This window comes from Amblyomma americanum, chromosome 6 (genome assembly GCF_052857255.1).
Source record: "Amblyomma americanum isolate KBUSLIRL-KWMA chromosome 6, ASM5285725v1, whole genome shotgun sequence".
Classification (NCBI taxonomy): domain Eukaryota; kingdom Metazoa; phylum Arthropoda; class Arachnida; order Ixodida; family Ixodidae; genus Amblyomma; species Amblyomma americanum.
In genome coordinates this window covers 96625437-96651876 of record NC_135502.1, presented here as the reverse complement: position 1 = coordinate 96651876, position 26440 = coordinate 96625437, and the positions used below count along the sequence as shown (strand labels likewise).

Here is a 26440-nt window from a genome sequence, read left to right as displayed (position 1 = left end):
GTCACGGAGCGGGCCAAAGAGGTCGCCGAACGACATCGTCGGTCGGCCACCTGGCGTCCGGCCTGGAAGAGGAGCCCACCGCGGGGAGGGGAACGTCACCCCAACCCGCGCCTAAGACCTCTTCTTTAATAAAGTTTAACTCCTCCTCGTCCTCAGAACAAGGAACGCTCAAGCCACAAAAGTTCATGCTTTCACATTCTGTTGGATCAGTTATATTGATCGTGGCAGTAATTATTTTCCCGTTCTTTCCTTTCCAGCCTCATTTCGTCGCTGGAGTGTTTCAACCATTGTGGTGCTGTTTTTAGTGTACGTGGCAGCGCTTGAGAAGACTGTGCCCATGATAAACTTTTCACAAGACACACACGAGACAAGGCGACGCTGCGAGGTGACGCCATGAACTCAGGGGAGCGAGGCATCACGCTGGAACACAGACACACCGTGTGGTCTCCCGGTGTCCCGAAAGAAAAAAAGGCTCACCTTGTACAAGCATTGTGTCGACTCACGTGCGGGCTTGGCTCTGTGGACGTGTCCTGGAACAATGTGGTGCTTCTGAGTGTTTTCGGTTGTGTATAGTGACCGTGTGTCTGTAAAATTTGAATGGACAAGATGGATGCGCACGCATCCTTTCGATGCACTGTACCTACAAAGAATATGGTAATGTTTCTGACGACAAAAAGTCGTTTGGAAGATGGTTATAAACTTGGTTTGGGAGAAGAGCGCAGAGTCATGAAATGATGTGTTCTTGTAAGAAACGTGAAAACGCAGAAGACAAAACTCTCCTCTCTGGTATTCCCTTGTAATGCGACAGCTTGGAGCCGGAGGGCTCCAAAATCAAATTAATAGCCGTAATCACAAACCTTCTCTGACGCAAGTGCGGGTCTTCTTTGGCAGGTGCCTTTCTTCTAGGCCAATCGTGTTTGGGACTATTGTTTAATTGTATGTAATATCTAATCAGTCCTCGCGAGCCATCTAATCATGTAACTCTCACGTGTGACAGAAGCTCTGTGACTACGGCGTCAGCTTTTTCAGGGTGTCCTAGCTTGCACGCACTGTATTCGCTTCATTTGCGTTGTCCAGTGCTTGACTGCCTGCATAAGCTTTGCATTGGTGGTGAGAGAGGCATTCTCATGCGGGACAGGTGTGAAGAATTATTTTGGCCTGTGCTCCGAGCTGACGCACAAAACGAATAACGTCACACCTACTACTTCATTGCTCACTTAAAGATGGGGATTCAGCAGAATGTGTAAGGTAATCATCAGCGTATGACTGTTCAGCTAGGTGAGCTGCATTCAGTGGCGCAGAAATGTGTCCCCGTCTACTTGAAACAACGTCAATTTGCACGTCTAACGTCGTCTCAAGAAGCAGGCCTAATGTAAGGGTGTTTTCACGTCACTGAATCGATGAGCACACCACACACATTGCTTTCTGGCCCCTATGGTTTACGTTATTCCGACCTTGCTATTTGTGCGCTCGTTATCAGGCAATATTTTTTGAATGTTTACCGAAAAAAACAGCAACTGATATTCATTGAGCAGTGTTTCACTTACAATTCGTGTATTATGTTCAAGGCAGTCACATCTAGCATAGCAGCCACTCCTGACAGCCGTGCAATAATTTACGATGTCTCGATAGTTTTTGTGACCTGTCATTTTGGAGCGGCGCTTTTATAGCTAAAAATCAGAATTTTACGACCGAAATAAAGTTGCGCTTTCAAATAGAATGCGTATTTTGAGCCATCAACGAGATCTGAGAACAGAGGCCAGCCAGTGGTTTCAATGCTTAGTTACGCACAGATGCATTTTGCTGATGGGCTACATTGTCAATAAAGCGGCATGGTATGATCTGCTTTGTAAGCAACACTGTTCTTTTTTGCGATCTAAAGCAAAGAAAACCAAGAAGAGTAAGTCTCAGAACAGGTACGCTCGCGTTTTGTCATTTGAACGTTTCTGTGATAGACGCTAGAACCAACAGGCCTTTGGGCTTGCTTCCCTTGTTCTTTCGCAAGCTTGTCATCCCTCTTCAAACTGCTGTCCATCGCTGCGGTTATGTGAGTAGTTATGCGCAGTTCGTTGTCGGAGTGGTGCTTTCTCGATTGTTGTTGGCTGTTTTGTTCATGTTTGGAATGCTTGTTTTAAGAACCGGCAGGTTGCTCGAAATGGGGATCGTACTTATATATACTGTCAAAAACAATGGTTAATCTGTATTAGCACAAGAATAATCGATTAAAAAATCTCCTTTCTGACGTTCGCAAAGGTGGCGTCAGCCAACGGAGTAAGGCAAAATTTGAGGTGCACGTCCGGCAATAAGAAAAGAGAATCAAGTCTAGCGCAAAATTAATCCCGCGTACAATTCTAGCAGCCTGCTTGTTTCGTCAACTTGGCTCAAGCTGAACCCTTAGGGATAATACTGTGGCCATTCGCTGTAATTAGCAAAAAAAAAATGAAAGACAGAATATATATATCAGTCGGTCATTCCATGGCTATATTTTTTATCGGTCGACGCCACAATTTCAGCGAGGGAGGCAACTGAGATTGTCAAAAGTGTAAAATAATGTGAATAAAAATCATAATGAGAAGCCAACGCAGTGGTCATGATCAGAAGCAAAACGTGCGTTGCGGAAAGCAGCAGCGCCTCTCAAGATCCACGGTGAAATAGATTGTGTGGTTATAATGCTCAAAACGTCAGGTCGTCTAACGCAAGGTGCGATCTCCTGCGGTGCAGCTCGCATTTTATAAAACAGTCTAACTGTGGACTCCTCCATGTCTTTAGAGAGTACTTACCCTACATAGCATCGTCATTAATGGAAGCACTCAATAGTCCTTCTCCCTACAATTACGATGCATGCCTGAATAATAATAATAATAATTGGTTTTTGGGGGAAAGGAAATGGCGCAGTATCTGTCTCATATATCGTTGGACACCTGAACCGCGCCGTAAGGGAAGGGATAAAGGAGGAAGTGAAAGAAGAAAGGAAGAATAGGTGCCGTAGTGGAGGGCTCCGGAATAATTTCGACCACCTGGGGATCTTTAACGTGCACTGACATCGCACAGCACACGGGCGCCTTAGCGTTTTTCCTGCCTGAAACAAAATGAATGATCCCGGTTAGTAACTCTTTTTTCTTTCTACATAGATTATGGCTGTGCGCTGTGCCTCGGTACCTAATGTCCGGATGACATTCATCTAGGAAAGAATAACGCACCTATACTATACCATTAGCAGATTAGTGCTTTCCGAATAGCTCGGCCTACCCTTTCATTCACTGCGCCTTGATTGTTAAGTAGCGCGTTAAGCTCTATGGTTGAATAAATCAGTAAGCCGACTTGGAAAACCAAAATGGGAACAAGTGCAAAGGCACTCTTTTTCGCTATTTTGGCGCTATTTTTGCCGCTATTTTTCTGCTATTTTGGCGCGCTTCCGACTATACGAGCGGAACCATTGGCATGTTGCAGAGGCTACCTAACCTAACCCATGTAGAAGTACATTATCGTTGGTACTTGTTTTTGTGCACTCCGTCGTCCCGCTTTTGAAAACTTCTTTTTCTCTCTATCCCGCTACACTTACCCTCGCCATGGGTTCTCCATCAAAAACTGCCCACTGGCAAAGGCTACCTTGCGCCGTGCACCATGTCAGGGGGCCATTAATTCTTCCGAACCCTGTCCTTGGTTCGAACGCCCCCGTTCAAGGTCGCATCGTCAGCGGTGACCGAAATAAAAGCAGGAGCAAATATTAATCACCAGCGACAGCTGGTCATGGTTTCCGGTGTCTGCCCCGCGGCTAATTCACTTAAGCCTGGGACGTTTACCGCGAGAGACAAGCACGTGAATGGGAGCCCATATGCCCCAGGCTCAGTGTGCTCACCGCGATGTCTACTAATCAAGCATCGGCTATTCAGAGCACGGCGCGCAACGCAACACCGCCAGTTGCTTGTGCGTCTGGGTTAATGAGACGGCCGACGGACAACAAGCGCATCATCTTTTGCACTCTCTGGGTGGGCCGACCAGTTTCAACATGGCTCTTCTTTGGACGGCCGCCCTGTGCGCGCTCCTGGAAGTCCACGCCTCCCTGGTAAGCAGACGTGTTTAAACCTGCTCCATGTTATTCGTGTTGGAGTTTACTTTGGGCGTAATATGCGTCAGCGTTAATCGTGGTGCGCTTTGAAAATGATGAGTTTTCGATAATGTGTGGTGCAAAAAAAAAAAGCCGGTCTGTTAGAGTAGTTGAGGGGTCAGCGATTGAAGGACGACGGAGAATCACGTGTTGAGATGAGGTTGAAACATATCGCTGGAATACGGCATCCGTAGTTGCCAAAGAACAACGGTAATTTGGAATGGCTTGAAAGCTCTCTTATTAGCGGTGAACTTAACTCAGCTTGTGATGTAGATGATGATGAGCAAACCGTTCTCTAATTATCCCGGTACGTACACTTCTGCCTTTGTTTAAAAATTTTTGTTTCAGCATGCGTCAGTTTGCAACTGATTTTGAAGAAAGTTGTCGGTTTTCAGGGCTTCGCAGGGAATATTCTATTTGTGGGTTTCTGGAACAGTTGAATGGTAGCCATGGCGCCACTTCCAAGCAAACATCACCATTTTAGTTTCCTGTGCAAGCATCGCATAATGAACAGATTTTTCTAGCTGGGTAGCTTCATCATTGAGAATTACAAAGGACAAATTGTTCATTTGAGCACTAGTGAGCAGACACAAGGGTACGGTAGCGAGGGGCTCATCATGACATGCGTATTAAGGAAGGCAGCAGTCACCAAAACAAAAGAAATGATAGGGGAGTGTTTCAGCGTTTTTTTAATTGGTGGTTTTGATCAATTGCAACTTAGTAGTGCAATGATTTTATGGCTGAAGGTTAACTCATTAGAAAGTAGAACAAAAACAACCCCATGCCGCAAGTGGGATGTGAACCCACGGCCTCCGTATGTCGCGGACGGTGCTCCACCAACTGAGCTATGGCGGCGACTCTCCAACCATCTACTTATGGGAGAAATTATGTTTCATGTAGCCTAACCTCGGTAATGGTACCTGTGGGCATCATATAGGCACTAGTTAGAGCGGCTACTTAGCCCCATCTTCCACAAGTTCATTGTGGATGCACTGATATATGGTTGCGCAGTGCTGTTAGCAAAGAAGAGGGGACTCTGTGTACTCGGTCCAGCTGCGGTGAGTGCGGTTCAGTGGCATGAGAAATATTGTTTATACACTCTGTGAGCACGCAAACTGACTTTCCATAGCCTCAAATATCTAACGTATTGATGGCGACGGGGACATTTTGGTACTTTGGACCTACATAGTGCATACCGTAGGAGATGCAAAATATAGATGATTTTTTCGCGCTCCTAGAAGAAAAGTAGTACCCGCTCTGTTGAGCGATATGATTGCGCTTGCATCTTTTCTGACATTTCGGAGCTTCTTCTGTCTGTCTGTGTGCTTTCGTCATAAAAAGGGTAGAGATCGAATCCTCTGGCTAAAAGATAGCAGATCCAGATTGTCATTCACTCAGCAAACTTAATGAGCTCTTGCGTTCCTTATCAGACTGTGGTGGTCAGAGAACCTTCTCGACATCTTCATGAAACTCCGGACTATCGTGTAAGCTTATGTTGTTGCAGTTATTGTGAGCTATAAGCAGACGTGCACAGTTTTCTGCAAATCTCTGCAGGCTTCTTCGCTGTCCACGCAATAAGCATGTGCTGTAGGTTATTCGGGTGTTGACAAGGCGCCAGCAATGACCGCGATTCCAGAAGAAGCAGCATCTGAGATCTTAGTATGTCACCGGGTTAGGAAGGGACACAGCCCCCGCATATGGTGCACATGGTGCCTGCTGCGAAGCTAGCGTCGGTTGCGTGTATAACGGTGAGTCACGGTAGGGTTTATTCTTAGCCTGAGGCCTGTATGCTTTCTTCTGTCATGGCGATGTGCTGGGCAGTGCAGATCCTTTCGTTTCAACTGTTCTTTTTTCACTTTTCTATTACTGAGTACACTTAAGCTGCAAGTTGACACCCAGAAAGATCAATTTGCTTTGGTGCAATGTGTGCCGCGTCCTTCCTTCGTCCGTCGTCTGCCAGCGCTACAATGTTCAGAATGTCAAATCAACTTGCCCAGCAACACAACTTGCCCAGCAACCCAACCTGCTTTGGCGGATCAGTAGGTTGTACCGGCTCGCATACGTATTAGCATAATGCCCTCGGAGCTAGCAGTGAAGGCTCAAAGATGAAGTGGAAGGTTTAGAAGCTAGCAGTGAGGGGAAAATAGTGCGGCGCTTGTACACGTGTTCCGCAGTTATTTTTTTATTTAATAGCATTGTGTTTTCGCAGGGAATATAGCAAACGAGAAAGGGTTGCACTAAAAGTCTGATAATTTCGCACTACAAAGAGCCGCGAATGGCCTGCATGATGCCAAATCCTCACGGTCCTAGGAGCCCGAATTAATGAAGCTGTTATTTCAAGAGGACACAGGGGCGCAACAAAAACACACGGACATAGAAGTAGACAGGGTAAGCGCTCGTCCCTGTCTACTTCTATGTCCGTGTGTTTTTGTTGCGCCCCTGTGTCCTCCTGAAAAGATATGAACCAACACGCCCAAATACAAGTACTTCTGTGTTATTTCAATAATGGCTAGCGGAGAAAAACTCCCACTGTAATAGAAAGAGCATATAAGAATAACGCTCGGTCGCTTAGCGCAAGTCTAGCCGCGAACTTTAACATCGTTCAACCGGAAGGCCATGGAAGAATAAAAAAGGGGAGCACAGAAATGTACAGGAATAAAAAAACAATCTGCATTATTTATTTTTTCTTCTGCAGAAACAAAGGAGGTGATATCATCCCCTGGCATAACGCCGACATCCTATGTCTGCTTCAGTCTTGTTCCTTAGTCACCCACGCCCCACACCGCCTCATGGTGTATAAATGCCTCGTCATCGCTTATTATCCGTTGTTTTTGCGAATGTTGATTTATTGTGATATGACTTCATGGCCGTAGACTGGTCTCCCGTTACTGGTCTGCAACAAATAGCTATTGTGCGTAATTTTTAATTATACTGTTTGGAGTTTATTTTATTTGATTTATGGGGTTTAACGTCCTTAAGCGAGTAAGGCCATCAGGGGCGCCGTAGTTGGGAATCCGGCTAATTTGAACCACCTGGGGCTCCCTAACGCGCACTGACATCGCACACTACACGGGCCTCTATAGCTCTTCCCTTCCATCGAGATGCGACCGCGACAACTGGGAACGAACCCGCGTCTTTCGGGTCAGCAGGCGAACACCTTAACCACTGAGCCACCGTGGCGGCTTCATTTTGTAGCGGAGACCTAAGCATGGCATTGGAGCAAAACGCATGTGCATCGTTGCTACATGAAATTGGCTGATTGCAGTGAGGGCTGTGACAAAGTAAGCTACAATTCAGCATTGATTCGAGAGATAAATATGCGTAAATAATTTTTAACGTTGAGCTCAGATGAGGTTTCTACTAGCATTAATTATTTAATATTAAAATACCGCGGTTATTGGCAAAGACATCATTTGCCAAAACTCCATACCTCTAAAAAAATGCAGGAAGCCTCAGGTAATAATAGCGGAGAGGTCGAAAAGAAAATGAAAGCTTTGTTTGAGAAAATGAAAATTTTCTTTTTACTTAATGCTTGTCTCTTCGCATAATTACTTAATGCGCCTTGTATAAGTGCCCTTTTAATGTTGCAAGCGCAGCATAGCCAAAGAGAGCCATTGTTTCTATTGTTCTCGAGGCTGAGTGAAAATCCTTCCTGGTTTCCTAATATTTTTCTCCTAAAGAAAGCCGACAACTAGGCCAGAGGTGAGCTTTTACCTACTAGAAAACAGGTGTATAGTTGAAACCCTACTCCTCCGTCATACGAGGTCGATTCTCAATCCACTAGGCCACTGCTGCTTTCAAACGTTAATATACGCGGCGCATTTCAATCAAGTAAAGCGTTCAAAGAAAGCAAAAATATTGCAGCTTCTAAAAGATCACTACAATCCGAAACCTCGTCGGCTCTGTGAATAAAGCGCTCGAAACACCGGTTGTGCGCAGCATATGAGGCACCCGCGCTCGCTGATCCGACTAATATTGTAGGCACTTGAGCCCGCTAGAGCAGCCTCAATGAGGCCATTACCATTTACGTAATCGCCCATTTTAGGGGTATTTTAAGTTAATGAAGTGTCTTGAACAAACTTCACGCCGCCAGGCGCGGAATGCATTTAACGCGTTCCCTGCTGCGCACGCTGCTGGTTTTGCGCGCTCCGATCACAAGGCGGCAAAAACGCACTGCGTCCATGAAGCTGCCATTTCAAACAAACAACCCCGCAGATGGGGTGTCTTTCGCAGTTTCAATAGCTTTATAAAGAATTTGAGCGAACTTGAGCAATTGAAAGTTTAATAAATAAATGTAGCAATAATTAGGCCGGTATCATGAGATTTTATAATGAACTCAAGCACGCCGAGTGAAACGTTCCTTTTTACGATTCTAAAGAATTCCGTTTTTTTATGAATTATAGAGAAATTATAATGAACACGTGTAATCTATGCGAACAATACAGACATCTGATATGGAAATTTTGGAATGCATATGACCCCGTTATGACATCCTACACACCATGCGGACCGCATAGTGAAAGCAGGTGGAAATCACGCGGAAAACTTGCGGATTTCAGTGTATTTTTCTAGTCATACAAAATAGGTATTCCCATAATCCTTCATGCGTGATTCACACGTAGATGTTTCAGCATGCACCCCCCCCCCCCCCCCCCAAAAAAAAAAAAAGGTAACCGTATACTAACTGAAGATACAGCAGTAATTATTCAATACATGTTATGACCTCGTTAGAACATGGAGGCATGGTCAGGTGCGTGGTAATAACACTTTTTAGCTTTTGAAATCGCTGACCAGGACTGATTTTGTCAGAGAAACTTTGAGGAAAGAACCACGTTTTGACTAATAGCCGGCACTAGCATGCGTGCGAAAATCTTCCTGGCCACCAACGGCGTCCCTCAGAAACGTTAAAAACTTTCAGTGCATTCAGGTAATTGAATGAAGGGCACTTTTTTGTAGTATGTTTTTCAATAAATGCTGCAGTATTATTTTTTTTAAGCGATAACGTTAAGAAGTTTGTGTCCCAGTAAATCCGGCGTTGTCGTCGGCGCTATTGAGCGTGAGCAAAAAATCTATGAAAAATCCATAGAAAAGCAACGTATGAGGCAGGTGGGCCACCTATGACACGTAATTTTGTGGCGTTGTGACACTCTGCCCATCGGATTGTGAGCGAACTGCGCACCGTGGCAGATGGCAATTAGACTAATGATTGGTCGCGAGAGGTTCCTTCGGAAGAGCAGCCTGGATCTCACAAGTACCACCAATGGCAGCACCTGCCATCAGAGGGCAGTGGCGCATCACTTAACCGTTGCACCACCGCGTCAGGAGGGGTATTAGGGTTCCCACGGAACTATGAACGTTAAGTAAAGAATGAAAAATTCTTTTGCATTTTTTCTTATACTGGAATATTCCATTACAACCATAAATATATCCGCAGACCACCCGACAGAAGCATTGCATTTTTTTTCTATTATTGTTCTTGCTATCGTCAAAAGCGTTCCTCGTTGGATTTCTAAGGCAGTCTTAAATGTTCGATGCGATCTATGAAAACAATTTAAAAGAAAGAATTTGGTACCTATCAGAAGAATAGACCATTACCTTCAATAGTCCTATAGCAGTATCTTAAAACTTTCCAATTTTTAAAATTTTGCCCGAGAATGTTGGACATGTCTTTGCGATGCTGCACAACAAGGAAGCAAGAATATTGGTTAAAACGTGCTTTTAGATGTCTTATGATACGCTTAAAATTGCTTTTTTTTCAACAAAAGCATATTCCACGGCGGTAGAATAGCCCCAAAATGACAGCGAACACAACTTCCTACGCCCGCATGTTGCCCTCGACCAAAACTAGTAAAAGTAAACTGCCGCAAAATGAACCCGCACGTCGGAAATAGACTGGCGCCATAATACAGTGGCCGTGGAGCCATATATGCCAGGATTAGTAAGCAGACAGAATACATATAGGCAGTGAACTGCAAACACAATTGCCCTTCTTATCTTGATGTCCCAAACTGCCATGTATATGGCTTGGGAATAGCCACGGTGCAGGCGGCATCCAGGCAGCAAGCACTGCCTATAATCTGACGTGGGGCCCCTTTCTGCGGAAGCAATCAACCGGGAATGCGCAAACTCCGACGAAACGCATCATCGTGTTTGCAGGAGGCGCCTGGTGCACTTCTGCCATAGAGAAACGTACTTACGTAAATATGTTTCTCTATGCTTCAGCTGCGTGAACCTCGTTCGGACAACTGACGCTCATCACCACTGCGAAGCTCCCACTAGAACCACGGGTATACGCCCTCAGAAGCTTCAGCAAATATCGCGCAGCAGTCATCCCATTTCAAAACTTGTGGAAGTGATTTCCCATTAAGAGTGAATAGCGCTGTCTGCGCAACTAAGAAGGAACTATGAGTAAAAAAAAAAAGGTAAGGTGCCGATCACCCATATACATATTCGAATGCTAAAGTAAGCAGTCAGTGGCAGGGCCGCCGAAAACATGTTTTCCTATATCAAGATACATATGGTTTTTCGAGTTTCGGGGAGTTTTTTCTCGTTAAAGATCCCCTGGTGGTCAAAATTAATCCGGAGCCCTCCACTACGGCACCTCTTTCATCCTTTCTTTTCTTAGGCTCTCATTTATCCGTTCCATTACGGCGCAGTTCAGGTGACTGCAGATATGTGAGACATATACTGCGCCATTTCCTTCACAAAAAACCGAGTTTCGATTTTCTGTTTTCCCTTATAAGCAGTTTCTTTAGGGCTAGAGAAAATTTTCGGGGGCATAGTAATATCAGTGTTGGCAGACGTGAAGAAACAGGGAGTCTTATTACTAGTAAAGAGATTAACAAAATTCTAATAGCATTTTAACTATTACAGATAGACAATTTAAATGAGAGATTTGTAGCCCGCCGTTAGTAATAGCCAAGCCAGTTTTGTAACATTTTGAAAACTCGGTCGCTTTCCCCGCTGAACCCGCCGCGGTGGCTCAGTGGTTAAGGCGCTCGTCTACTGAGCCGGAGTACCCGGGTTCGAACCCGACCGCGGTGGCCGCGTTTCAATGGAGGCGAAACGCTAAGGCGTCCATGTGCTGTGCGATGTCAGTGCACGTTAAAGATCCGCAGGTGGTCGAAATTATTCCGGAGCCCTCCACTACGGCATCTCTTTCTTCCTTTCTTCTTTCACTCTCTCCTTTATCCCTTTCCTAAGGGTGTGGTTCAAGTGTGCGCCGATATGTGAGACAGATACTGCGCCATTTCATTGCCCCCAAAACCAATTTTCATTTTTCAAGTTTCACCGCTGTGGCCCCAAAAGTTTGGGCCTTTTGTCGCGCAACCCAAAAACAGCGGGCCTGTAGAATGCGGTGCTCATCGCTCCTCGCCACCAAACTGGCACGAGCGCCATGGAGTGGCGTGTTTTGATGGACGTCGCTGTGCGCTCACCGCAGGGTAGTTCATACCCGGTACTTGATTTAATATCTGCTGCTGGTCCTAAGATCAAATATACTAAACTTATTTTTGGAATATGGCGGAGTGCTGGATGCACTCTGGCACTGGTCGGCCCGGTATTGCACTGCCTCCAGGATCGGGCCGAGGACTATTAGCGCGCGCCTTTTCTTTCTATCTCTGCTCTCCTATATCCTATCCTATCTGATCTCTCTGGTCTCCTACTTTCAGCACGTGCAGCGAGTGTGGCTCGGCTTGAGCCAGTAGGCAGGCCCGTGCTCTTTCCTTTTCCTACTTCCTTTCAGCAGCTTCGGTCAGACAGTCAGGCACGCGTTTTTCCAAATGCGCGAGATACGACCAAAATTTATAGATTTGAGGGGGTCTAGCGTCCCGAAGCGGCTCAGGCCGTAGTGAAGGGCTCCAGTAATTTCGACGACCTGGTGTTCCTTAACGTGCACTTAAATCGCACAGTACACGGCCCTCTATAATTTCGCATCCATCGCAATGCGACAGCTGTGGCCAGGATCGAACCCGCGTCTTTCGGGTCACTAAGCCACCGCGGCAGCTAAAATGACCCCAGCTTATTGAGCCGCGGAGGAGAGGCTAATTGTGCTTTATAAATTAAAAAAATTAATACGGCTATTACTAATGGCCGGCTACTAATCTATAGTTGGGATCAGGCGCCTATTTGTGTTAGACAGAGTAAAGTTTAAGCATTTCGGTAATCCCTTTAGTAGAGGACATGGTTCGCATGTTTTCTGACGTCTCCTAACGGTGGTATTACTATGCCGCAAAAAGCTTCTCTGTACCTCAAAAAAGCCTATTTTTAAAACTAAGTGGCGGGCTCCCCTGAAACACCTCGTACTTACGCTTGATTGTGAAAAGGTGCGCGCGTGCTCCCAAGGATCTAAGCGTGTGTGTGCTCACGCTTGGATAGCGAAAAATCCCGCCTGTCCCCGGTCACGTGGCGTTCAAAACGGCATGCATGCTATAGCAACATGCGCATCGCATCTAGGAGTGGGCGTAAGCGTTTGGTTAAGCGCGTGCTTTATTATCGTATAGGGAAGTTGCGAAGGGGTAACACAAGTAAAAGAAAAAATCCTGGCAACGTTTTCACTAGCTCTCGCTGAATATCGTTATTTAGGCAAGAAGCGTTCAACTTGCAAAATCCCTCTTGCTCGCTTTCAACAGTAGTGCCTCAGTATCATACAGGGAACCCATGTTGGCTATTTTTTTCCGATTTGTTTCTTCACTGAAAGTATACGTCAAATACACTGGGCAGCTAAGATTTTATAGTGCAGTGGAACTGTGCAGTGGAACTGTTCCGCGCAAAGACCGAGAAACAACTGCCTGCAGATCACAACATGGTCCGTGGACGTCGGGCATGGTTTTTTTTCCGCATCAAAATTTCTTCGCCGCCTTTATCCATTCTAATCTCTTTGAGCGTCGTAAGATGACGCAAATCTTGAACAAGCGTCCTCCTCTGATCGCAGGCCGGGGCACCCACCGTGGTGCCTACTGCGCGGTGGGCGGTGTCCGAGTTTCGACGTGGCCGCGCCCTGCTCCAGGGAGCCGACACCGTGGACGGCATAGTGAGCGTCACGTGGTGCTTTGCCGCCTGCCTTAAGGTGCCCACTTGCCGCGCCTTCAACTACGGCAAGGCGGGCTGCCAGATACTGCAGCAGGAGCTCTGCCACCAGGCGGGCCTCAAGCTAACAGCGGAGCCCCGCCTCAGCTATTACGACTTGCAGGACGCCGTCCTCGACGAGGTAAGAGAGTAGCTTGCAGTAGTAGTGCGCTGGAAGGATTCTGCCAGGGTAATTCATATGCTTTAGAAGACTTGCCTGTCGAGTGCTCGCCGCGTTGAATGCAAGTATGCTATTACTTTCAACCACGATCCTACTAAAGCACAGTAACGTTTCTCGGAGGTGTTTCCCTCGCCTCCAGGTAGGAGGTACACATCCGTTTTATATCAAGACACATTCGGAGCAATTCTCGACATAATGAATTTAAGGGTGTAATTCTACCACCACCATTACGTCGACGTAATCACTTCCGTTGAAGTTAATGTTTCGCTTCTGCTCTAAAAAAAATATCGAAAATTTCAAAGTAAATGCAGGAAACTCCAGTGATTACTCAGAGAAAAAAAAAAGAAAGGATGTCAGGCCTGTGCGGCTGTAATTTTTATCATAAACTACATATATCTGTCGACCACCTGTCACTAATTATTTCTCGTGAGCAGGTCTTTCCGAGTTGAAATTCCATTTAGTATCAGTGATGTGGATCGCTGGCGCCACCTGCCGGTAAGAGCCAATACAGGTAACTCACGAATCAACGACGCTTCGTCTCCAGGGCTAGAGCTGATGTTACAAGAATTCTATGTCGTCTACTCGTTCTGGTTTATCTCGCACCGGTTATTTTTGGTTTTATTCAGCTCAAGGCATGCGAGGAGTACCTTAGGAGGCCGTGAGAACCGATGCTCATTGAATTACGTGCCTTAATTTTTCGAAAAGCAAACTGAAATAGAATCCAAGTTTTTTTATTGATATGCGTACCAAGCAAGTAGCGATTCCGTATCGATTACTGCGAATCTGAAACCGCATAAATGCGCCTGTATGCGAAATTTGAGCCCGAAAAATGATTGCTTCAAAAGGAAGTACTTGAGAAATACGGAAAGCATCACCCCACAGGTTACGGCATACAAGGGTGAAATTTGTGCTCCATGAAACTGATTCCTCCGCAAACCAGCCGCGTAAGTGAGTATTTCCGCAAGTATTTTTCTCTGCATCACAATCTCACGTTCGAGGTACATTAAGAGCATGCTACTCATTCACGAAAAAAGGTTAGTACTGCGCGAATTAGACACGACAGGAGAACCGGGACAAACACGACAACACAGGTGCAGACTTTCAACTGTTTATTCGAGACCAAAAGGCAAATGTTATATAAAGGATGAACCTTAGTACATAAGCATCATTGTCATTCACACATGTTCTGATTAAAATCTAGGCCACATTGATCAAATTGTTACATTGTAGCCAGGGCAGATAAACCACCACAGAGCACTCAGTCATCATGTTCCCAGACCCTCCATGTCAAGAAAATGAAAAAATGAAAAAAGGTAAGGAACCTTACAATCAACATGAGTAAAGAGGGTGAAAAAACACGCGAAATGGTGGTGGTAGTGGTTGTTTATTAAAATAATACTAAAAAGGAAGGGAAAGATTTTTACTAGCCCCGGCATCTGCCATCGATACTGAAGCACCTGAGCTGGGGCAGCGGAAATAAAGGATAGCAGGCAGAATGGAGAAATGAAATGAAAGAGGTGAGGGGACAGGAAGAGAGGATAGGGGGAGAAGTAATGTGTACAAACTATTTACACAATAAGAAATGTGTCCAGGTTGTGCGCGTGATTAGTTCATTTTAGAGGAATTAAATCACACATGCGCACAGCACTGTGTTGGCTACAACTGGAGTGGGGCGTCCAGTTATTAATCGTTCAAGGTAGAACTCGCGGAGCGTTGTCACTGCGTCTAACTACCTGACGGAGAACAGACGGGACGTCAAGCCCGTGTGTTCGAGGAATACGCGAAATGAGAATCCCGGTGATCCGTGTTTCGCGTTTTTTTCACCCTCTTTACTCAGGTTGATTGTTAGGTTCCTTGCCTTTTTTCATTTTTTCATTTTCTCGACATGAATTGTCTGGAGACATGATGACTGAGTACTCTGTGGTGGTTTATCGGCCCGGCTGCAATGTAACAATTTGATCAATGTGGTCTAGATTTTAATCAGGACATGTGTGAATGACAACGATGGTTATGTGCTAAGGTTCGTCCTTAATATAGCGTTTGCCTTTCCGTCTCGAATAAACAGTTGGAAGTCTGCGCCTTTGTTGTCATGTTTGTGCCTGTTCTCCTGCCGTGTCTAATTCGCGCAGTACTAACCTTTTTTCTGCAATGAACCAACTAGCCCGCAAGAACGTTCTACTTACTCATTCACGTTTTCTTTGTGAATACCTCGCTCACGAATACACAGCAGATATCTGAAGTGAACACGAAGTAAGCCAAGCACGCACGGAAGTCAGACTTCAATGTCTTGTAGAAAAACTACGCCTGAAGGTGGAAGCTTTCATAATTCAACATTAAGCAAATCGCTAGTTATCGAACTCCCAGGGCTCTTAGTGAACAGAGATTCTCCTCCAGTAGAATCCTGACGATCTGCTAAAATCGGTGCTTCGCTTCTGTTGCAGTCACGATGAATTGCCTTTATTCACCATCATTGTCCTCAGTAACGAGGCTGCATGTGTGTACCTTCACTGCATTAAGGAAACACCTTCACATTATCTCTTTTCGCTCTGTCTTTTGCCGACTGCGGCCTCTCTATCACAGCAGACTTCCTAATGTAATTTTCCCACACCTAGCCATCTGCCGCCCCTGGCCACGTTTTTGCGCCTGGGGATTTCCATGCTGTCGCCGACGTTAACCACAGCTTATCTATTCAGCGGATGCAAGTTTTGCGCAACACATTTTCCTCTCCTTTTTCATCTAGTATTACTCTTGCTTCCTACTTCTGGTTTTTGTTCGTAAGGCCTACTTACCCCTTTGGAGTTTTCAGGTTTCCTCCCATCAGGTGGGATTGCTTAAGCGCTTTGTCTTCGTTACAGTGCATTTTAAGCAATGTTTTTTTTTACATATGGTTGCCTGATATATACCGGCAGTGTTCAGGAATACAATTCGGGGAGAGTGGGGCAGGGTTCAAAGAAGAAAAAATGAGCCTTAAGGAATGATTTCGCTTCTACATTCATCCCTTTCGGGGAAACCTCTAACACGTTCTAGATGTAAAGTTTTGGTCAAAAGTCTTAAGGCCAAAGGCTTTTCTCTTCTGCCGCATAACAGAGCCATTATGGCACTATTAAAGACCGAATTACCTTGAAATGCTAGCACAAAACCTCTTCTTGCGGTAGAAAAGATTCCTGCTTGACTTGTGTTTTGAATGATCCGCTACACGGAGCTTTCTAGGAATATTTATTTCGCTACGGCTGAACACTATGTCTTTGATACTTTTGGCCAAGACTGTACATTGTACTTTAGCTTTTAAGATGAATAAGAGTGCTTTCATGGTTTTTCTAGGCAAATATAGTTTTCTCCCAATCCAAGACGTTTTGAGCTGCTTAAGTAAACGTCACACAAACGGCGGACCGAAACGCGGTCCTCTGCGCCGTTTATTAATGCAAAGGCAGCCCTACTTGGATGTGTTATTTCACCCAATAAACATCCGTGATAGTCAGCATCGCTGTATGTCAAATCTTGTATGGTCTCTTTCTGCAATTCTGTTTGTGAATTGGGAGGCGTTCTCACAAGATATAGTGCATATTTAAAAGAGGAACTGAGTTAGCCGCGCTTACTGCATCCTTTGGAGGTGTGTCAGAACTAACACGCACATGCGCTTAAGCACAGGCAAAAGTATATGAAAACAACCGCAGCGGTGGCAAAGTTTTTGAGCATCCGCATCGCATGCGGGAGGTGCGGGGCTCGATCCCCAGTGCCGCCGGGTACCCACCAGTGATACAATGGGTACAAGCTTTCCCCTGGTCTGGTGCTCGGCTTATTTAGGGTGAAATGATTGGGAAATGGGTCTTTGACCCCACCTTGAGAATTTGAAAATACCTTGCGCCATGGAGCTCTTTGGCCACAGATGCCTTAGCGGCATAGAATTCCATCATTATCATCACATAAATACGCCATTTAGCAGTATAACCCAATAAATTGGTACTCACGGCAACGCAGAGAAGTGAGGGTACTTTCAAAAATATTCTCAGACTAGGCCATTCCTCTATCCTGTGGATAGCTGATAGAAGAAATGGGTCTATTTGGGCTTCAACTGAGCGTTGCATTGCTCATCGTCGTGGCTCAGTGGATATGGCGTTCGCCTCCTGAGCTCAGCGCGATGGGTTCTGTCTGGTAGTAGACTCAATACCAGTCGCGATGGCCTTGTTTCGAAGGAGGTGGAATTCAAAGCGAAGAAAGAGCGACAAGATTGTATTAATGTCAAATCATGGAGCTACAGTTGCTATTCCGTGAAGTCGGCGTGAGCCAATTGGTCGAGATTGTGTCCTAGCGCTTCGATGCACGATAAAGAACACTTGGTAGTCGAAATCAAGCCTGAAGCACCGGATACAACGTGCTTCAGTGCCCGCAACTTAGTTCCGGTTCATGAAAGTTGATCAATTCAGTGACAGCCAGCACTGCAGGTCACAATTTACAAGCGTAACTGTCGCAGCCTGTCTTCCAATGAAGTTCTACGTGTCTGAAGTTTACTCTTTTCTATGCAAAATAATATGGAACCGATTGTTTAGAATTTCATAGCATTGTGAAATTCAGTGCACATTGTGTGTCGACGGCTCACGAAAAAACGAATTTGCAACCCAACCTATTATTTTTCTATGTACGCAAAACAGAGACCCGTGAAACGGTCTCTATATCGCACGGGCTTCAGCAGTCCATTCTTGGCAGAGCCTATAGGCGCCGAGGGCCACATTGCGAAAACGACAGTCTTGTAAGATCGCACTGATTAGACGCCAATTAAGGTCTGGGCCTTCGCGGGAGCCTGATATAAACCCGCCTACTCAGCATAATAAGCGCACTTGCATTGTTGCCCTAGTGTATGTATGTTGTCACCCAAGCTTTCTCAAGGATATCACACTTCACTTGCAGCGCGCGGGGCCACTATGGAAAACTCCGTTCTGTTCTGAAGACGGCTTCTGCTCTCCTGCCTGCGAACCATGTATGTCACTTTTCCTTCCTCTTGTACATTATGGACACAAGTGCTCCTGAATGAACAGACGGCTGACAAGAATGTGGTGGCTCCACAACTGCACTGAACCGCTAGCGCGTGAATAACATGGCCGAATTTCTTCCAGGCAAGCAGCCGGAACGGCTAATATTTATGTATGATAGATGTTACAGAGCATACTTCACGGCACGGATGGCACCAACCGCCAATTAGAACGCCAGATTTTCTCCGGATAGCGAGGTTCACTAAAAGCAGTGCAAGTTCTCGCCCCTCATTGCTGAAACTACCCCCTTCGCCTGGCGCGTACAGCATAAAGAGTTAACGTGTGGACGTTGCATGGAACAGCTGTTCTTTTTTTAGAGAATGTCAACGGCAGGTCACGACGCATCGGGACATTGCATTTACACAACGGACTTAATTTTCCTTCTATCTTCACTTTCTCTCCTTTTATCGTTCTCATCAAGTGTACGGTAGCCAACCGGGCATTGTGTGGCTGCCCCTGGATAGCCTCCCCTCCCTCTCCTTTGTTCTCTCTCTATCTCTCTCTCTCTCTCTAACGAGAACCTACCTTACCATTGGGCAGGTGCTCGTGACGTGATGCTCTTCAGTCACTGCGAACAGACAAGTTCACCGGCGAGGGATCGATTGGCATCGGTCAGGGGAGGTGATCACCTGATGTCATGGCTCCGCCCAGCGTTCATTAACGATTCTGACGACACCGCAACCTCCCTTCTTCAGAACGGCGTGCATTAGTAAAGCAGGCTAGAATAAATGTAAACGGATGACAGTAGCAGAGCGCGGATCGCGATTTTGGCGTCATTTCATCGTCGATGAAGAGGATGAAAAGTGCGTGTTTTTTTTAATTTTTAACGTAATTTTTTCTTGCACAATGTTGCCAGTGCTGCACATCCCGCGGCTGAACGAGGCCTGTGATCGAGACTTCGAATGCCAGATGCGCACGGGTCCCTTGGCGGTCTGCCGGAAACGCCTGTGCAAATGCGCCGATGGCTTCTTCATAGCGGGAAACACGACCTGCGAAAAACGTGAGTACTATCATCGCGGAGCTTGGTGATTGCTGGCGGGGAAAGAAAAAGCAACGGTCATACCAACTGCCCGGCTGCTCACATTACTACACGAAAAAGAAAATTCGCAAAAACGTAGCTAAGATGAACACACTCTGAGGTACTTTCCTTGTTATTCTTACTAAAATTCGACAGTAAAAGGAAGACATGAGTATAGTGCAATCACAAAAATCCAATCGAAACGAATTGGGAGGGCAGCCTCTCTTGCGCGTGCACTGTTTACACGAAAAACTTAACGTTTATTAGTGATTATTAAAATCACTCCCTTTAGGGCTCCTGCACTATAACTGTCTTCGCTGCGCCTCTTCGATTCTTTTCTACATTGTTTTTAGCACATGAAGTCTTCAGATTTTCATAATAATAATAATTGGTTTTTGGGGAAAGGAAATGGCGCAGTATCTGTCTCATGCATCGTTGGACACCTGAAACGCGCCGTAACGGAACGAATAAAGGAGAGAGTGAAAGAAGAAAGGAAGAGGTGCCGTCGTGGATGGCTCCGGAATAATTTCGACCACCTGGGGATCGAAATTATTCCGGAGCCCTCCACTACAGCACCTCTTCCTTTCTTCTTTCACTCCCTCCTTTATCCCTTCTCTTACGGCGCGGTTCAGGTTTTCCATGATGCGCATTATTCCGCAATGCACACTACAAGCAAGCACTTGTTGCTTCTGCAATGAACTTAAACACTGACATCAACGAAACTACGAACGGCGCAACGTCTCTCTCTTGCGCTCGACTACTGATCCGGAGTTCCCGGGTTCGAACCCGACCGCGGCGGCTGCGTTTTTATGGAGGAAAAACGCTAAGGCGCCCGTGTGCTGTGCGATGTCAGTGCACGTTAAAGATCCCCAGGTGGTCGAAATTATTCCGGAGCCCTCCACTACAGCACCTAATTCTTCCTTTCTTCTTTCACTCCCTCTCTTATCCCTTCCCTTACGGCGCGGTTCAGGTGTCCAACGATATATGAGACAGATACTGCGCCATTTCTTTTCCCCAAAAAAACAATTATTATTATTATTTAACGTCTCTCCGTGATTTCCATCCGCCTGTGTGCGTGGCAGCGCGTTTGTACGCGTCTGCCGCTGTTTCTGATTTTATCCTTCGTATTTATGGCAAATGCTGTAATTATACGTCACCGTAAGCGATGTGGCGCTGACAGCTGTCACATAGAGTCGCGCTCTGTGCGACTTTTAACACACTACAGCGGTTGGAGCTTCCTTCGCGGACAAGAGACAGCAAGGTGGTCCCAAATGGCTGTTCATCTGGCGGCCACTTCAATGGAGCGGGCTTTATACGGTGCATATCACAGCGCATGCAAATTGTTTAAGGCTAGAACAGCACTTTCGGTCGGCCAGTTACAATTCATAATGCGCACGATAGTACACCCGGAGAACCGCTGGCGGCTGGCACAAAGGGGCTCTCGCTCTAGGAAGACATGATTAATGGTGTGCTGTCACATCGGGGTGGTTTCTTCACATAGTGCCGGTGTCCGGGTACTCCCTCTACCCTGGCGCCCTGGAAGGCGGCTACTTCCTGCTGTCCGGGACCGAGGCCAACTTCACCACTGCCTCGGAAGAGTGCGCTCGCGACGCCGGCGCCGAGCTGGCCTACGTGGCCGACGGAGACACCAACCGCTTCCTGCGCGAACTCATGCGCCGAGCCAAAGTGCGCTCGGCCTACATCGGGCTCACCGACCAGCAGCAGGCAAGGCTTGCTCGCCGTAGGCCATTGACTGGAGCAGAATAGAACATGATCTTGGTCCGCATAGGGAATCTCAGTGGCGCTTCATTTCAGAGCGGCGGCTGTTGGTGGCGATTCCCGCCGCATTCTTAGCGGACCCCGTCAACCCCTCCTCAATTTCAGTCGGTGATGTTTTTTGCCTTAACCGAAATTTTACTAACTTGGACACAAAAATTTCTATATCTGGCCATTTTTTTCTGCAGCAGTCTGAAAAAAAACTAAATAATTCATTTTCCTAAAATTCGCCTAAAAATATTGACGCTTCTCTTTTTGTCAAATTTTACTGCTCAAATTATGTGAAAAATAGAAATTTATCTGAATTTCTAGAACGTCACTGATTTCAGCTCAGTGGTTAGGGCGCTCGGCTACTGATCTGGAGTACCCGGGTTCGAACCCGACCGCGGCGGCCGCGTTTCGTTTCGATGGAGGCGAAACGCAAAAACGCCCGTGTGCTGTGCGGTGTCAGTGCACGTTAAAGATCCCCAGGTGGTCGAAATTATTCTGGAGCCCTCCACTACGGCACATCTTCCTTCCTTTATTCTTTCACTCCCTCCTTTATCCCTTCCATTACGGCATGGTTCAGGTTTCCGCCGAGACGTTCCCGGGTTCGAACCCGACCGCGGCGGCTGCGTTTTTATGGAGGAAAAACGCTAAGGCGCCCGTGTGCTGTGCGATGTCAGTGCACGTTAAAGGTCCCCAGGTGGTCAAAATTATCCCGGAGCCCTCCACTACGGCACCTTTTCCTTCCATTCTTCTTTCACTCCCTCCTTTCCCTTTCCCTTATGGCGCGGTTCAGGTGTCCAATGATATATGAGACAGATACTGCGCCATTTCCTTTCCCCAAAAAAACAATTATTATTACGCCGAGACGTGAGATAGGTACTGCGCTATTTCCTTCCCTCAAAAACCTGTTCTCAATTTTCAGTTTTCTGATTTCAGTGCCAGCCAGATCAGCCGCTTTCGGCTAATCAAGCCTTCTTTAGCTGCCGTTTATTCCGCTCTCTCCCATTTCCTGTCATTCTTGCTTGATCTGATTGTCGAGTGAGAAGGGAGAGAGAGCGTTAATTAAGGACATTTCACTGGAAGTGGACGAATGAAGTTTTCCCCTTTTCAACGCGATAGCTTTAAACTCCCCGTAGGCCAGAAAATCCGGCGTTGGCGTTGTTAGCGTTATGAGCGGAAAATCACGAGCATCACTCTGGCAGCTGGCCCCCAGAGACCAACTCAGAAGGCAGGAGGGCCACCTTTGGTGACACAATCTTGCGTCGTCATCACAACCTGCCCACCGTGGCCGGCGGCACTTACATTAATGATTGATCTCTCGGGAAAAGCAACCTGGTTCACAGAAGGCCCACCGCTGGGAGCACCTGGCATCGCAGGGCAGTGGCGCATCGCTTAACCTCTGTACCACTGCGCTAGGAGGGCTATGAGAACTACCAGGGATCTATGAGTGTAAAGTAAAGAATGAATTTCTGCATAGAAGGAAATTAGCTCAGTACGCTATAGCATCATACCCTCAAGGCGGACCTTAAGTAACCCCTCCAATTGTTCGGAACATAAGTATCTCAAGATGTAATCAAAAGCCAAAACCCACGTAGGAGAAATGGCATGCTGTTGCTTCTGGGCGTGAGCCGAAAAAAAGAGTAAGCAAGTTTGATTTTGAGAATAGGGTTTCAGACCATTGTCTTACGCAATCGGAAGTGCAGCACTATTCCTTTGCGTCGAGAACCGCTTATGTTTTTATTACCGGCTCGACCGCAAGCCGACAGAACCGAATGGAAAGAGAGCTTTTAATGGCATTCTTATGCGTTCCCATAAAATTTTCCTCTTTGCTTCTAGGTGAGGCCGCTTAGGCAGAAGTAGTTCAGTAACGTGGGGGTAAAGGAACAGGAACTCAGTTGTGATAGCCAGAGGACTGAACGACGCACTGAGAGAGGTAGCTGGAGCTATTAGACAGCAAATCGCGAAGGAATTCAGTGACACGAAGGCAGCCTCTTACGGTGTGCGGATTGTGATCTGCACAGTCCCAGAAGTGGTACGTCAAGGACAACGAGTCGAAATCGGTGCGAAAGTAGCGAACAGGGAAATACGAAAGCTAGGAAACGAAATAAGGTTTGAGTTATTCGACATAAACCGTGGGGTACACTACGTCGGACGACAGGACGCTTTCGCACGCAATAGAATTCATTTTCAGCGCGAACTCAGGCCGTTGGTAGGATGGCGGCAGACTTGAATGGCTGTGGTTTTTCCACGCAGCGCTTGTCCTTCGTCTTTCTTTGCGTCCGTGTGTTTTTTTTTCGCGCTTTTCGTCTTACAATGCATTACCAACTAGCCCGCACACACACCTTACTAATTTCCCAGGTGGCCCCCAGTAGTTGAGGAAAGAGATGTGATTTATGGAGGTGACGGCGTCACCGGAGGATAGGAGAGTAAATCATTACCAGTAAAGAACCTTAGACGAGCATGGAAAAGACTGGAAAAATAAAACAGCCTAGCTTTGCGCTAACGTGTACATAAATATGCATTGACGCAGAAGCCATTGTATGTGGACAGAAAGCAAGGAAGAGCTTCACGAAAACAACCCAGTATTCATACATTTACGGAAGCACATCTTTGAGATGTGGCGTAACCATCAATAATAAAAAATGACGCTCGGGAAGAGCACAGCAAAATGCCGGATGAAGACAGGCGGTAGGAATAGGCGCACTTGTTCGGCAAAACAGAGATTGCAGGCATGTGAAAGAAGCATTTAGGGAGCATTTATTGATCCATGTCACAATGAGAGGCTGTGAGTTGTTTTTTTTTATACGTCTTTATTTCTGCATAAAATAGGCCTAGCCTTGCGGCAGAAATGAGGGGCTTCATGGGGGTGGAGGTGGGGGAGGGGGAGGAGGGCCGGTCTCCACTTCTTCTTCAAAGTGGGGTGGTCCTGTGGTCGACTCTGCGAAGAAACGGCCAGGCCCTTCTTCTTCCTTGAAGTATAGGAGAAAAGCCCGCCAGAGCCGAAGTGCGTCCGATGATCTGATGTGTAATGGTGGATCGACCCATTCCTTGTGAGTTGTTTATATCTTGATGGATAAAGAATGCAGACAGAGCAGTGTTTCAGCCAGGACATAGACTAGTTCAAAAATGACGAACATTTCATCCTGAGGCGAGATATGAAAGCCGACATCAAGGAACTCAATGGGTATACAAACTGCAAGCACAGACCGCCATTAGAACTATGTGAGCAACATGACCTCGTCATTGTTAATAGAAAAGGCAGCTGTGAATGGTCACTGAAGTAGGAATGCAGAAGCTGAGAGCAGGTCATTCACTACAGTATTCTCAGGAAAAATATTTATGAATAGTTAAGGAAAATTAAAATAGATGAAGGGGGCTAGGAGAGGTTGGGGAGCAAATATAAACGCATTACCCTCTCCTGAGGAGGGTTGAACACAGACGCACCGTTGAAGGTCAGGCACCTGGCTATCTATAGGCAAGGAGATAAAACGGTAGCAGAAAAAATATGCTGAAAAGAAATAAAACCAAAGAAAAAGACAAAAAAAACAACACGATAAGTAAGCAGAATGCAAATTCTTTAGCAAAGCGAGCGCAGAAACTAAAAAGAAGACGCAAATAAATATCTTAATAGAAAGCCTGCTTTATTACAGACAGCTGGAAAAGAAATAAAGCTCGTAACTGATCAGACGAAATCACAGGTGAAATCGTTTGAAAAAATGATAGAAAACAGCGGCAGCGGAAGCAAGAGAAAGGTATATTAAACGACACGCATGGTTTCTCTTGGATTCATTGAGTTCAAGCCGTGACGCGTTTAAATTAGAGAATTTCATTATTATTCTGCAGCCGAGGGGAACGCATAATAACAAAAAGACCGCATTTTTTTATTCGTGTCGCACGAGTTACCTTTGTTCGTGTCTGCTACACTCGAGGTGGGAGCAGTGTTTGTCAAATCTTTAGGGGAATTTTCCAAGGAGGAGTAGTTGCTACTAAGGGAGTAATCAGTGATTGACATTGGCATTTGTAGCCGTATGGCTGCGCTTGGGTAGATGACAATCACTTATTACTCCCTTACTAGAAATCTACTCCACCTAGCGGGACTCCCCTGAAGGTTTAACCAGATACAACAATCATAAAGAAAGCAATTTTCTGGCCATTTTAATGCGTCCAAGGAAAGGTTGATTGATTGGAAATTGATCGATCGATTGATTTATTGATCGATCGATTGATTGATTGATTGATTGATTGATTAATTAATTGACAGTTGCTCACGCAAGGCGGCATTTTGTTCGAACCTATCGTAACCTAGCTGTCATGCAACCTTCATTCGTGGGCAGGAGGGCGTCTGGCTGTGGGTGGCCAACGGCCAGAAGCTGCGGACCACACAGTTCTGGCGGCCCGGCGCCCCGGACAACGCCAACGACGGCGAGCACTGCGCTCAGGTGAGCAACGAGATCGACTTCGGCTGGGACGACGTGGCCTGCTCCACGGTGGGCCGCTACTTCTGCCAGCTGCCGCACCCCAACTGACGGCGGATGCGGAAAGGTCGCCAACGGACCGCGACCGGCCCTGCGGTACACGACAGGGAGAAAAGAGGCCGAATAAAACAGCAGATCTCAACAGCGAGCGACGCTTAAACTTCTTTAATTGTCCACGTCCGTTTTCTTCGCCCTGTCAACGTGGACGTCTTTCTTGCGCACTATGTAACAGTGCAGGTAACACGTTGGGTCGACACTAGTGCCGAGCAGTGCGGATTATATCTTTCAGAAGTCACTTCCTGCAAAGTAACTCACTGTGACTGAAATGACAGAAGAGAATTTAATTGGGAACATGAAGCTATTTGTAAGCAGCTTCCCACTCAATGGCAGGATTCCAGGTCCGCTCTCATATAGCTTTTTTTTTTTTTACTGGAACAAATTTTTCGCCCTCGCGCACGACGCTTACAGGCGATACATGCATGCTTTCGACCAGGCTCCACGGCTAAACTCAACAATTGTTTATGGGGGGATTGCTCATAAATCAGCATTTTCTGCAAGCATGCGTTGGAACTTCTTCACCATCTAGCGGGAGCGTCGACTACATATTTACAGAGTCGGCACAACCAATCTGCACCAATGTAGCACAAGGAAATCGCGATCTCACAAGAGGAAGCAAGTCTAAGCCCTCGTTTGGCGAGTAATATGGTCACTTGCTTCTCATACGACTGTTTGTCATGTTTTACCCACCCTGTCCCCTGGTGAGGGAAAGACTAATAGAACCACGGCGGTTCTCGTGCAGTA

At 46.4% G+C, this 26440-nt stretch overlaps 2 protein-coding genes across 3 annotated transcripts in view; both read left to right on the top strand.

Moving 5' to 3' along the window:
• Positions 1-2580, top strand: part of LOC144093896 (nephrin-like) — a 195787-nt gene extending 193207 nt beyond the window's left edge. For both annotated transcript variants that reach the window (XM_077627644.1, XM_077627643.1), the window contains exon 16: positions 258-2580. The gene's annotated coding sequence lies outside the window, so the exon portion shown is untranslated. The remainder of the gene's footprint in view (positions 1-257) is intronic.
• A 1420-nt stretch (positions 2581-4000) lies between these two features.
• On the top strand, positions 4001-25781 carry LOC144094859 (uncharacterized). Its single transcript, XM_077628739.1, has 6 exons — positions 4001-4066; positions 13041-13316; positions 18261-18330; positions 19239-19382; positions 20902-21125; positions 25499-25781. Exons 1-6 carry the CDS (start codon positions 4010-4012, stop codon positions 25688-25690), a joined length of 963 nt encoding a protein of 320 aa, XP_077484865.1. The 5' UTR covers positions 4001-4009; the 3' UTR covers positions 25691-25781.
• Positions 25782-26440: the final 659 nt, after the last annotated feature.

Coding starts and splice junctions, on each gene's coding strand:
- LOC144094859 (XM_077628739.1), top strand. CDS start 4,010: ATGGCTCTTCTTTGGACGGCCGCCCTGTGCGCGCTCCTGGAAGTCCAC. Junction 13,317..18,260: donor AGGACGCCGTCCTCGACGAG/GTAAGAGAGTAG, acceptor CTTCACTTGCAG/CGCGCGGGGCCACTATGGAA. Junction 21,126..25,498: donor GGCTCACCGACCAGCAGCAG/GCAAGGCTTGCT, acceptor ATTCGTGGGCAG/GAGGGCGTCTGGCTGTGGGT.